Raw genomic sequence first — 13,763 nt, 5'->3', positions numbered from 1 at the left:
TTAATTTTTTTTAGGCTAAATTCCTGATTCAGTTTAAGACTGAGCTTCTGCCCTGGATCTGAACATGATGTGCTGGACTGGCTGGAACCTGCAGTGGGAAGACAAGTTAGAGGTACAACACAGTGGTGGAAGGACACAGAAATTACAAAAAAACATCACTGTACTGTATGTTTTTCTACATATAATCATCTATACCAACGGATAATTACTCATTATCAACACAGTATTCAATGTGATATTTCACCTCCCCTTTCAATCTGTCAGTGTGTGTGACAGAAACTGAGGCAGAACACAAAAATAAGAATTAACTTCCTTTCCTAAAGCTTGATTCCTAGATCTGTGATTTTTTTTTAAACTGAAAAATCAATAACCTTCATAAAGTATCAAATTGCAGATTGCCAATTTTAATAATACTGTCAAACTTAATTGGATCTTGAAAATCTAAACTGCACAGAGTGCAAAGTGAATGACCAGCAGCAATACTCTGTACAACTGAGGAAAATCCTTTGTTAGTAGACTCGGGTCTAAATATAAAGCCTGAACCTGCAGGAGTTTATGTACAACACTGAAGTCATTCCATAAAGTTTCTAGAGTCAAAGCATCAAGTTGGCACCAGCATTAGACTGTCCCTGAAATTAAACTGCCATGTGTAATTTTATCAATATTCTTAAATTGAATTTTCTAACCTCAACTAACATGTTTTTTTTTTTTTACTCCATGCTTTCTGCAAAACCTAATTTCAAGACTGAATTCAAAGATCTATTTTTGGAACTAGTCAAGTCAACTATATTTCTATAGCCCGATATAACAAATTGCAAATTTTCCACAGGGGGCTTTACAATCCGTACAACAAAAGACAACCTCTGTCCTTTTCAAGTGCAGTCGTGTGGCCATAAAGATGATTATCTACAGTAAATCAAGGCGGATGACAATATTTTGAATGGGGAGAGCTAAACGGATTTTCCAAAATCATCTTGAATTTCTGTGCAATTGATACCCTTTTATAACACCTGAAATTTCATTTCTCAGACCTGTGTACAAAGTACATCATAGCTTTAAAGGACACTAGAAAACAAAAAGTTGCTCTCACTGTTATTTCTGTCTCTGATGGTCTGTCTATCATACCACAAAAGCTTTTTACCTGCAGTAGACACTCAGGAGTAACAGACTGTTCCATATGAATAAGTGCACTATGATATTATACATCACTTATGTACATAATAAATGAAGAGGTTAACACTGTCTTTATGCTAATAAATATCCTGTTTACACCATGTCAGGTATCTGCCTTGTGTATTCTAAAAGCAAAGAAAATTCTGTACCTGAATCAAATTACATTCTTTTATTTGCAAAGGATACAGTGCTTAAGTACATCATCCATAAACAAAACAGACTGCATCATGTCCCCAAAATGTCTTCCAGGTTGAGCGCAAACTGGTAAATCCCTGAAACAGTCTCTGGTTGTCTTCATTATAATGTCTCAGGTCAGTCCAGCATTACTTGTCCCAGCTCTCCTTTCCTGAAGGCTCTTATGAAATCGTAAGCTGCTGCTGTGTAGTTTGGGACAGTGATGGTGATGTTCCCTGAGGAAGACGAGGACCAAACATTTTCTTCATAAGACTAATCTTTAAGACGTTAATAGGATAGTGATCACCTGTCAAACTCTTGGCAAGAATAGGTGTATTTCCAAATGTCGTACTATTTCTTGAACTCAATTGAAGAAGTAGCTCATGAAAAATGATGTGTGTAACAGAAGTTTCTGTAGAATTAGTGCTTTCTTACCCACTCCAGTAATGGCTTTGACCCGTTGCGTCTTCTTAAGTTTTACAGCAATGCGTTTGAGGACATGCTGGATGTCATCGCTCGGCTCTTGGAGGTCATATTTCTCCACATAACTGCTCGCACACACACAGACACACAGACACACACACAATCTCAGTAATTCAAAGCAAAAGAAATACACTGACCATATTTTAAAGTTCTGTCAATCATACCTGAACTTTCCAAGCCTGTTCAGAGAATAGAGTAAGTAGTCAGCTATAATGTCTTCTCCCACTAAATGGTCCAGAATAGTTCCTGGAGAAGGAAAGAAAAATATAAAAATATTTGTTGAGCACTTTTAAAAATGTGACAGCAATTCCATTGAATACAGTATATTGTTATGTTGGGGAAAACTAATAATAGTCCTGTTCTGCTCACCACATAAAGCCAACTTCATCCCTGTTTCAACACTCTCAATCTTAGGAGGCAAGACTCCTGGTGTGTCTAACAGATGCATTATGGGTCGCTCACACACCTGAGGACAAAGACAGCTACAAATACTGTGCAGATGGGCACACACACAATGAACCCACGCATGCACACGCACGCACACACAACACCCACCTGAATTTTAGTCAGGACCGCTTTAGTTATACCTGGTTCCCCACCTACTCGTGATGCACGACCTGGAAATTTGTGTGCATAATATTTATTAATGAGAAGGTGATCATATCTGAATCCATGTCCGACAACTATCACTACTTTATTATACAAACCTTTTTTCAAGTTTGTTCTTCTCAATGAGTTAATAAGAGATGACTTCCCCACATTAGGCACTCCAATCACCATCAGGCAATAATTTGTATTCTGAAAATTTTACATGAGAAGGTTAGAGCGTGGCCAACATATTTGCCTCATACCTTAAAATGTGAATAGTAAGAAAAATATGATGAACCTAAAAGTGGAAATAAATGGGGCCAAGTGGATTCAACACCACTGAAGCAATAGATTTTAGTAAGCATTAATTAATAGCTCTGAGTGTTATCTTTGTAGTTGTGTGGTATTTTTAAAATATGTCTCTGATATATCTCATGCAGCTTATTGGATATATGTTTGTATTGGTGTATATGTTTGGTGATAGGTAAGCATACCTCTTCTCTGTTAAAGCGTGGTTTGCTTTCAATTATTTCCACCACCAGTGGCACTAACTACAGAAAAAACATGAATCGTTTGCGTGTTAATGCTCATACTTTTTATTTCATATCTGCTGGGACAAACTTCAAATGTTCAGTATCCGGGGATGACCTTTACCTTTTTGATGTTGTCATCTCTCTGCTTTAAGCAGTCTGTGAAGACAACATTCCTCACCCCGTTTTTTTCTAGCTTCTTCAGGATTCTCTGCAGGGCAAATGTAAAGACATCCAGTTGTGTTAGTGATTTTGAACAGCTGATCACATGAGTCTGCGAAAAATAGGAGCAAGACTTTTGACCTGCTTGTTGGACAGATCAGAAAGGTCCATCTTGTTGAGAATTAGCAGGTGGGGTCGAACATCTAGAGTCTCCTGAAACAAAGGGTTTCTTCCAGAAAAGGGGATGTCCTTAATGTTAAAGAAAATCAAACGGTTCTCGTTTTACCTCTGCAGTAAAAAGAGGTAAAATGCTAAGATTTTATTAAATGAAGTAAAAAAAAAAAAAAAAAAAAGACAATCTAACAATCCTTGTGTCCCTCCTAAGGCTTCTTAACTACAAGTGTTTTTCTTTAGGTTGTACCAAGGTCAAGATTTAATCACAAAGGTGAATGTTCCTCTGCTGCAAGGGCTCCTATCCTCTATAAAGCTTCTGTTAAGATTACATCTTTTAAAACATAAAAAAAAAACTTAGTGGTTTAAAACTTAGTGGTTCTTTTGCCATTTTAAAGTCTTAGTTCAGAGTACCTCACTTGATCTAATCCTGCTTTTATTATTATTTTTGTTGTGATTCTCTCATTTCTATTAGTTGTGGTTAGATATTTTACCCGTTTTATTGCTGTGTTTTGTGAAAAACAAAAACAAAAAACAAGTGTAACCTTGGTTTAAAAGTGCTACAATAGCAGGTAATCTTAAGTACTACCAGCAGAGAAATAATACTAATTATACGATCACATAACCAGTATTAATTTAAATCTGTTAAAAAAAATTAGAAAAAAAATGGCACTCCGCGCTGCAATTACTATGAAGTTAATGCAGTAAAGAAAAAGGATATTCTGGCATCATGAATTTCTATGACGCAGTCCACACTCTTCAGGCTGGCTCTCATCTGCTTGAGTCCTGCAAACGGTGAGGTGAAACGACTATTACAGACCAGAAACGTATACTACACACAAGACTGCATGCTTTACACAGGGGACAAACAGTTATGTTGCAATTGTAAATGTCACAACCTTTTAAGCAAAGCTGTTACCTTTAGCCATGTGTCCGGGGAACCAATGAGCCACTTCCCGTGCACCGAAGTCAAAAACGGTCCTGAACTTGTCGACATTACGGAGAACGTGGTACAGTTTCATGGCTGCTGTTCATCCAAATATGACTTCGCCTGGATTTCGTTTATATTAACGAAATTCTTATTTTGACGGCTAGCTACAAAGCGCATTGCTGCATTGGACCCGACCTGGACATGTTGACGATGTGCTTCACTGTTTACATTCCGACTCGAAACAACTTTGTTCCGATGTTTGTTCCAGTAAAGGGCTTTTTCTTCTTCTATGCTTTCTTTTTTTGTAGTTTATACGCCCGCCAACGGGCGCGTTACTGCCCTCCGCAGGATAAAAAAAAAAAACACGGAATCGTGCAGGAACCTTTGTTATCTGTTGGCTGGTCAGATACCTACCAAAGACAAAGTGCATCTACTGTGCTTAGTGTCTCTTTCCTGCAGAATATTTTTTGGCATTGCCTACTGATTTTCTGATAACAATGGTCACATGACCCAAATGTTAATCAGTCTGGTGTCCCCACATCAACATTGTTCTGTTTTTGATGATAGATTTCAGTTTTAAAATCTAGCATCAATGTGGTGTATTTTGTGTTTGCATTACCTTTTTAAGATTAAATTAAATGTTAAAATTTTTTAATTTAAGATTAAATTAAATGTTTGAAGTAATGTGAATAATATGTTGATTCAATGTTCTCTTGTCCAAACAATTTCTTTGGCCAAGTGTGTTTTACCATATTAAAAATGAATCACAATGTGAGAACAACATTATGCAGATGCAAAAGATAAAGAAAACAAATTGTCAGTTACAAACAATACAATTATTTTGAATTTTTTATGAGTGAAATTGAACTTTATTAAATGCTTACGCATAAATTTGGGAATTAATTTAGTCATTGACATAAGACCAGTTAAAATAATTTATTGTAAAATGTATAATTTATCAATAGATTAATTACAGTCAATGCACAAACAATACGTTAGCAAAGCGAAAAGATGAAAACTGCCGGACTGTGAAGGTCCAAAATCACTAATTCTTACAACTGCAATGCTGTTAATTCATAATAATTGTATTTAGAGATTGTAGCAGAATAGGTGTATGTGGTTTAGTTAAAAAAAAAAAAAACATAACATTTTTGTTACTGCACATTTCTGCAGATCCTCTTTTCACCCTTTGTGTTAAGCTCTCTATTCTAGCTACAGAGTGAGGCATCACACTTCTGTTCCATATTTGTTGGACATGTAGTGTCACATAGGCAGTAGCTAGGTAAGGATTGCTAGCTAGTCGGTTGCGGCGAATGAGGGCGTGCCACGCTAGCAGCTAGGCGAGCATTATAACATGTTATGCACGGACATCAAGGAAGTAAAGGCTGGACTACAATAGAGCTGTTTGGATCAGTTTGAGAACAGTGTTTTCTGTTGGAGATGGTAAGTCCCTTTAGGGGGGGGGGGGACTTTGGGCTTTTTCACTATATATATATATATATATATATATATATATATATATATATCACAAAAGATATAGAACACAAGAAAGGAAAGGGAAAAAGCATAATATGAGCACTTTAAGTGACTGATTTAAATAAAAAAGTAGGCTCCCACATAATCCTCCAAATAAACTCTGAGATCACAGCTTGAAGAAGTTGCAGATTTAAGCATATGACATATGATACATCTCTGTCAAAGCAACGTTGCTCTTTTAAAGCTTGGACTTGGGTGCCTCCGACGGACTGATGGAAGAGTAGTGAGAGATGAGTCTGTCAGCTTCTCTCCACCCAGTGAGAACAGCACCATGGACGGTGGAGTAGTAGCAGGGATGAGTAGCTTCTCCAGCAAACAACACCTGCAGGGGCTGAAACAGACCAACTATTTACAGAAAGTCTTACACATTGGTTAACTATGTAGGAGTTGATGGTTATGCTCAGTGCAAACATATTTGTTAGAGTATGAACATGTAGGTACTTGTGACTGTGATCCCTTTGTAGGCATGGGCTCCATCATGTTGTCCAGGTCCTGTGCTGAACAGCCTATTCCTGGGTAACTGTACGATCCGCATGTCCAGGGGTCATGAAACCACTGGGAGCGCAGGACTCGCCTAGGGGTGATGGTAGGGTTTCCTAAATACACACAGTTAGTCTGCGAGTGCTGACAGAGATCATTTTACATTTGATACATTTTTTGAAAATGTAAAGCTCCTGCTGTGGAAGTAATGCGCTCTAAATGGAAAATTGTTGCCTTATCCTGATTTATTTAGACTCACCCGTAAATCTGTGGATGAGTTGTGTGATGGTGTGTGTGACCTCTTGTTCAGACAGTGTCTCCATATACTCTGACTCATGCCCAGCAATCCAGCCACACAAAACATGGCCATACCTGAAAGTTAAACCACAAACAGGACTGCGTTAAATTATATGATGTATCCCCTATTTTCCATTTAATACAACATACAGAAGGAAAGCAATCATCGGCATTTGTTGTTGTTGACCTTTCGGTGGGTTTCAGCACAGTGAAGCCAAACAACTTCTTTATCCAGGATCTCTGTATATCTGGTACGTGGTCCACCATGAGATCCTGACATCATGACAAGAGATGAAATAAACAGTTCAAACGCTCGCATGTGTTCAATTGTTTTGTTAACTAGTGGCCAAAACATCAAAAGTTTTTGTGATACGTTTGGATGGAGAATAAGACAAAATGGCTACTCTGTCATGGAGAGTAATCCTTAGCCAGTGATCGTGTTAAAAACTGGTCAAAGAACCAAGGAATTGCCGGTGGCAGATGAAGATGATAAAATAATTTCTGTTTTCATGTCTGTTCAGTTTTTTATAATAAAACACATTTTAGAAAGAGAAGTGACTGAGGGAAGCGAGGAGCCATGTTACCCAACAAATGTATCCCATGTTTAATCCTACTAAATCCTAATATTTAAACATAGTTGGAGATGTTGGCCTGCACCCGTTTCTGGGTTGTGGCGCTTGATGGACGTTACGGGGCACTCTGCGCTCCACGGGTGTTTCTCCCAACACACACAGAGACTGTATGGTCTATATCTCCATCAAAATCTTGGTTTATTAATTTTAAATAAAGTATTACTGAGTTTGGTGTGTATACACATACTTTAGAGTAAATATAAACCTTTATTTATTGACTACACGTCTCACCTCATCTTCCCACACAAGATGGATTATCTCACAGTCAGCATCCCACCAGGGTGAATCAAACTCCACAAATATTTTATTGTTTGTTCCAAAACCTAGTCGCTGGATGGAGTGCAGCTTGTGAAGAGGGAGAGGGGGACGAAACAGTGCTAAATGGTGCTTCTTTAGGTATCCTGATGAAAAAGAACAAACCAGAACAACTTAGGTTATGTCAATACTGAATAGCTTGATTTCTAAATGTTTAAAACTACACCAGAAATTCACATTTCATTATTGATTATTTAACTGTGAGTAATCTGCAGAATAAGAGAGATGTTATGCTTGAGATTGTACTTAGTGACAGGATTTAGTAATTATAAGTAGTCACAAGTATTTGTAGACAAATGTAATGGCTAATTACATAATGCTTTTGGCAACAGTAACTGGTTGAGAATAAAAAAGGTCCTGTTAAAAGCTGAGATGTTAACATTAACATTTAATTTAGAGTATATATATATTGTGTATATATTGGTGTTTTTTTTTGTTTTGGTTGTTTTGTGTGTAAGCACAGTGTGAGCAACGATGCTCCAAAGAAAAATTCCTTGTATGTGTCCTCATTCCTGGCAAATAAAGCTGATTCTGATTCTGATGCACTGAAATAGAAAACAGCTAACTATGTTTGTGAATGTAGGTGTCTGAGTCTACCTAGAGGTACTGTGACAATAACATGATCACAAGCAATCTTCTCCCCATCATCACACTCAATCGTCACAGGGTTTTCTCTCTTCTCTGTGTTGTTCCAGTGGACACAGCGAACAGCCTGATTGTAGGTCACTAAACCACTGGGAAGCTCCGACATCAAGTTTTTGATTAGACCTTCATAGCCACTGAAAGAAAAGAAAATGCTGTTTAATTCAAACAGACACTCACATGTGTGCTGCAACAATCGGTTAATTAAAGTTATAATGCGTGAAAGTAACCGGACAACACAATCTTCTAAACATAGCCATACTGAGAAATACAAAGTATTTGTCACAGAGTTGTGTGGAGCTGATAATCTTAATTAGTTTTGTAGTAACTCATTTGGTAATGGCTTGAATTAATATCAAAAAGTTCCGCAATAAAGCTTTAACAGACAATATAATGTACTGCTAATATGCTGAATAAGATAATGTATGTATTAGATAAAACTACCGGGTGAGTGTCTGATAGCTGGGTTTTAGGGCTCGTCCAGGCAACGCCTGAAAGAACTACGGGCAGGGACAGGCACAGGGGTTGGGTGTATTTTAAGCCAGGAGGAAGGCGGGGATGCGTTTAGTTCTTCTATAGTTCTGCTGGGGCATACACATGTGCAACAATGTAGAAACCTGGAGGAGGGTGATAGTGGTGACAGCCTGCCTGATCCAAACATGAGTGGTATTTTGTTATTGGAGTTCTCTGCAAGTCATGGCCATAACGAACACCATGTTCTAGCATTGGGTGATTCATAAGTGTGCTTGGTATCCGAAGAACGGAGCTTGGAGTAGAGCCACTTCCTTCCTTTGCATCAAAAGGAGCCTGTTGAAGTGATTACGGCATCTAATCAGGATGCCTTCAGGGCGACTCCTTTTGGAGATTTTTGAGAGCACGTCCAAAAGGGTAGGAGACCCTGGGGTAGACGCAGAACACACTGTAGGGAATATATATTTCATCTGGCCTGGGAACTCCTGGGAATCCCCCAGGAGAAGCTGGAAAACGTTTCTAAGGAGAGGGACGTCTATAATACCTTGCTGAGCCAGCTGCCACCACAACCTGGCCCCGGATAGGCAGAGGAAAATGGATGGTTGGACGGAACTTAATTTTGTGTCTCTATGAAATAAATAATTGGGGCTTCCTTTGGTTGGTCAGACAAGCAATTGCAAAGCACCCCTTTTAATTGTGAATATGTAAATGTAGGAAATAACAACTTCATGACATTGATTATAGAAACAAGTGTTAGTTGTTGAACTATATTGTATGTATGCAATGCTGGAATACGAACCCTGGGAATGTACAGTCCAGTCCAGGTAGAGTCTTGTATAAGCCATATGCCCCCAGGCCCACCTCATCCATGCTGTGAGAGCCATTAACACAGCACTCCACCTTCAACATGTTACTGATCACACACAGTCGCAGAGATCTGGTGGTTGCATCAATATCTTTCCACTCCTCTGCTGCTCGTCGTTTAGCCTGCCACAAACAACAAGGAGAAAACCCTCTTTATTCTAGCAAGATTCAGTTTATTAACATCTGAGATATTTCAGCTAATTTAGGCATCATCCAGTATTATTATCGTCACTACAGAGAGAAACATACCTCCGACCGTATGAAATCTCCCACACAAGCCCAGGGTTCTCCTCCTTGACTCTCAAATTCTGAACTCTTATCCATCAGCTCAGCAAACATCTCCTGAGCAGGATAGATGTCCTCAGCGTTCAGCTTCCGACCTGCACACATTACCCAACATACAGAATACTAATCAGTAAAATGTCATCAGGTTACAATCAAACTCTACAGCATCAATGACACGGTCTATCATTAAATACAATAATGCAAAAGCACTTGTAAGCACAGCTATAATTCATTTTAGTTTGGTCTATTCTGCTGAAATACTGGTTTGATACTGTACTTGTACCTTTTCATTCTAGTTTTAGTTTAAATAAGGATATGCATAAGCAGTTTTCTACAAAGCACACACTTAAGAACTCAGGCTTAAGCATACAAGACACTCAATGTTCAACCACCTTTACCTGTGACTGTGTATGTGACTGCTGTAAACACACAATTCAGAAATCAAGAACTCTTTCTACAAGACCAACCCTTCAGATTTTTCAAAATAATATGAAGGCGACCTGAACTGCTGAAAACGTTTGGAACCCAGGGGGGGTGTCCTCCGACGTCCATGGCCTGGTTCTCTGGGGTGAGGGCCTCTGGATCCAGCAGCCTGTACTGACGGGCAAGACAAAACACTGGGTTCTCCTCAGACGGTCCATGGATCCAGTTTGCTCCTATCTCAACGATGTTATCACCTGCAGTCAGATGGAAAATAGTGGGTGGTTTCAGAGAAGAAAACAGTTATTATTAATCTGGGTATACCCTAATCATTTCCTGTACGTTAGTTATCAGTTGGTCACATTATTTTCAACAACATATTTAAAACTTAGGTGAGAAACTATTTGGATCTGTAAGATTTGTTTATGGAAATCAATTTTCCAAAGAAACATAGATTAAAAGAGTTGCAAGCAAGACAACAAAATCACATACCACCCCATACCATCCTATGGGGAATGGAGTTGTCGAGCGATTCAACAGGACTCTAGGGAACATTATAAGGGCCCTGCCTCCCCATTCCAAAGCCAGGTGGCCACAAATGCTTCAGATGCTGACGTTCTGCTACAATTGCAAACAGGTTTTGCACCCTTCTTTCTCAGGTTTGTGAGAATTCCACGTCTGCCTGTCGATGTTTTGTTCCAGCAAACCCTCCCCAGCGGTGCTGTTGTTGGCCACCGTGAGTTTGTCTCTCACTTGAAACGTGACCTGTCTGAAGCTTCTCAAATCGCCCGTTGGACAGAGCAGATTCTATAGGCAAAGAACTACAACCGCAAAGCAAAAGGGTCTCCTCTCACTGTTGGTGACAGAGATTTGCTCGCAAATCGTGGTGAGAGAGGGAAGAGGAAAACTGCAGCCAAGTGGGAATCCACAGTTTATGTAATGAAGTCTGTGAAAGCTGGAATCAATGTGTACTTTATCACTGACCCAGTAACATTCAGTGTCATTCACAGAAACCTTCTACTCCCGGTGAGTTTCCTCCCAGCAGGAGGTCACGACATTTTGGAGTTGTTGAATGGAAGTGGGCAGAGTGATCCTGTGGTTCCGGATGACAAGCATGTAATTGAGACAAGGACACTTAAGTTGTTGCTGCAAATGGATGAGGATGCTACAGCCAGCCATCCTGATTGCTCACCTGTTGTAGCTGTGAGTGCCCCTCTCTCAGAGAATGACATGAATGTGGTCCCATATGCTGTGTGTGAGACTTGCATATCCCTGCTTCATCAGTATAGAGCAATCTCCTTCCCCTAAACCCTCCACGGAATGTTTGCTGTCCGAGGAGGGACCCTTCCAGCCCTCAGTGGAAAGAGTTCATTGTGTCCAAACGTGCAACTGACACACAACCAGGTGCATTCACAGAGGACCATGTTGTTTACACACTCTGCACTAGGGCAGGTAGACCTGTTAAGCCTCCAGCTTGTGGATGACTCAGCTTCAACAGTTAATTCATTATTTTCTTTTGTGTGGAACATGTTTTCTGGATAGATTGCTTGTGTACTGTATGTATATGTCTTTGCACTAGTACTTACTTGAGGTGTCTGTTATTGAGCAATGTTCACAATATAAGAGGTGTACACAGCATCTTTTGTGTCTTTGTTAGTATGGATCTTGGCCCCTCCCTTACTGACTTAATTCCGGGTGGAAAGTTTCTAACTGACTTGAGACGCATTATGCTTCTAGTACAAGACACCTGTGTTTGGTATTTACCTGTGTTTTGGCTTTCATTGTGCCCCAATTTAGCAGGATTTAAGGGAGGTGTATGTAACATAGTTAAAAAGGTTCAGGTTAAATCCTATCGGTAATCGGGTAATCCCATAGACTTTTAATATTAATATATAATATATATATTTAAATACAGTCTATGGGTAATCCAAAAAAGCAATGGAGGATTCACCCTTAGACAGAGCATGCACTGTTTGTCCACATGAGACGATAATTCTACAGTATTGTCCTTTGTCATAAATGCAGATGAGAAATAAACCTGCTGTTACCACAAACCTGACGGGCTCTGAGACATTCAGTCAGAGATAGGAGGCATTTTACAGAGGTCACACAAGCAAGACAACAAAAGGCTTATTGCATATCTACAGTGATGGAATAAAATGTATTCATATCATGTGTGCTCATAAACATTATATTCACGTAGTGCATTATATTAATCATGTGTGTTAAAATCATTATATTTTGAGCTAAAGAGCAAAAGCGTTACACATAGTCTACTTGGTTTCAGTGTGATAGTTCATAAAGTTTCCCGTGACCTTATAATAGCTTGTTTTGGTACAATGTGTCCAACCATAGCTCTGCCGAGTGGGTTTAATTCTGAAAAGCAGGGCCAAGGGTGGTTTGGGACACGTCCTGTGTTTGGGTGTCCTCTCCAGTAGCAGTCTGAGACCTGCTATCTATTTTGCAGGCCAAGCTCTGCTAGACACTAACCTTCTGAAGACAAAACACAGCGCACAAACCCCCCCCCCCCCTGTGCACATAAGATCATGCAGAAAGGGAAAAGAGTAAGACAAACTTAGGGAGAGCTATGGATGCATAATTCTCTGTAACCTTGTCTCTGGAATATATTCTATTGTAATAAACGTTTTTTTATCCAACCTACGGACTCGAACCCTTCTTCCTGAAAGAATCTAGAAGGGCAGGATTTCGGCCCAACAACAGTTACAGCTGGCTGGATCAGTACGTACTACGAAGTTCGCAAAGAGAAAACTTCCTGCGGTGGAACCATAGACTGCATAAAGTTGGGAACGGAGAAGCCATAACCGAAATTACAGTGACCTTTGACACTCCACAAGAAAAAGCGTTTTGATAATTTCTTAAAACCAAAAGAAACTGCAGTCAAAGTGAATAGTTGCCTCAAATAGACGCTCACCGAATTTGCCGGTTTTGATTCTTCCTCCGCTTCTTGCAGTCGCTTCAAGTATCCGCACATGATGAAACCCAGCGTTAGCGAGTCGGTGCGCCGCGGCTATGCCTGATATGCCGCATCCTATAATGACTATCTGAGCGTCCCCAGTCATGAGCGAGGCTGGATCTGCACTACTGCGATGCAATACTACTGGCTCAGGTTCCGGTCACGTTACTGTCCTTCCTGAAGAGAAAAGCGATAAGTGATTGAGTAATAAACAGTTTATGGCGGCGACTTGAAAATTGTCTTCCGTTTAAGAGTTTCAAAATAAAACTCCTTTCTAGCATAGACATAGATTTTCTTTATTAACACACATTAATATTAACAGTCTATGGTTTCTAGGAGGCTCAAACCCACTGGAACTGAAGTGAGTGAAATAATATATATTTTTATCACTCAATGTATTGCAGTTTCTTACTTTATTTACGAGTGTAGAATTTGCACATGAACGCATTTTGTTTTAAAACTGACCAAATTTATTTATGTATGTATGGTTTTTATTATTTAAAAAAAAAAATGCATGTCTTGTGTTTTGAACAATTGTAGAATACTAACTTAATGTTACTTATCTATGACATCTTCAGATGTCAGCCTTTTAGGGCCTACCTACGTTTGGCGGGGGGGGGGGGGGGGGGGGGGGG

At 39.5% G+C, this 13,763-nt stretch overlaps 3 protein-coding genes across 4 annotated transcripts in view; 1 reads left to right on the top strand and 2 right to left on the bottom strand.

The window, feature by feature from the left end:
• sprn (shadow of prion protein) overlaps positions 1-1,274 on the top strand; it is a 1,762-nt gene extending 488 nt beyond the window's left edge. Inside the window, exon 1 of the mRNA XM_032540788.1 lies at positions 1-1,274. This exon is cut by the window's left edge and continues 488 nt beyond it. The gene's annotated coding sequence lies outside the window, so the exon portion shown is untranslated.
• Positions 1,275-1,327: 53 nt separating this feature from the next.
• mtg1 (mitochondrial ribosome-associated GTPase 1) lies at positions 1,328-4,467 on the bottom strand. 2 transcript variants are annotated; one of them, XM_032540786.1, is made up of 11 exons: positions 4,201-4,467; positions 4,003-4,067; positions 3,252-3,356; positions 3,073-3,159; positions 2,913-2,969; positions 2,538-2,628; positions 2,386-2,447; positions 2,200-2,296; positions 1,995-2,076; positions 1,783-1,895; positions 1,328-1,583 (listed from the first exon to the last, which is right to left on the bottom strand). In XM_032540786.1, the coding sequence occupies exons 1-11, from the start codon at positions 4,301-4,303 to the stop codon at positions 1,486-1,488; spliced, it is 960 nt and encodes a 319-aa protein (XP_032396677.1). In that variant the 5' UTR covers positions 4,304-4,467; the 3' UTR covers positions 1,328-1,485. The 2 variants fall into 2 exon arrangements, with proteins under 2 accessions (XP_032396677.1, XP_032396678.1); XM_032540787.1 differs by having other exon boundaries at positions 4,181-4,427.
• A 665-nt stretch (positions 4,468-5,132) lies between these two features.
• paox (polyamine oxidase) lies at positions 5,133-13,517 on the bottom strand (the record flags this gene model as incomplete). Its single annotated transcript, XM_032540779.1, is given in 10 exon segments — positions 5,133-6,079; positions 6,190-6,344; positions 6,488-6,600; positions 6,713-6,798; positions 7,389-7,558; positions 8,070-8,251; positions 9,385-9,572; positions 9,699-9,829; positions 10,235-10,411; positions 13,087-13,517. Coding segments are annotated over 10 exon segments (1,503 nt in total). The 3' UTR covers positions 5,133-5,926.
• Between the last annotated feature and the right edge of the window lie 246 nt (positions 13,518-13,763).

This window comes from Etheostoma spectabile, chromosome 17, assembly GCF_008692095.1.
Source record: "Etheostoma spectabile isolate EspeVRDwgs_2016 chromosome 17, UIUC_Espe_1.0, whole genome shotgun sequence".
In the NCBI taxonomy this organism is placed as follows: Eukaryota; Metazoa; Chordata; class Actinopteri; order Perciformes; family Percidae; genus Etheostoma; species Etheostoma spectabile.
This window is presented reverse-complemented; position numbering and strand designations above follow the sequence as displayed.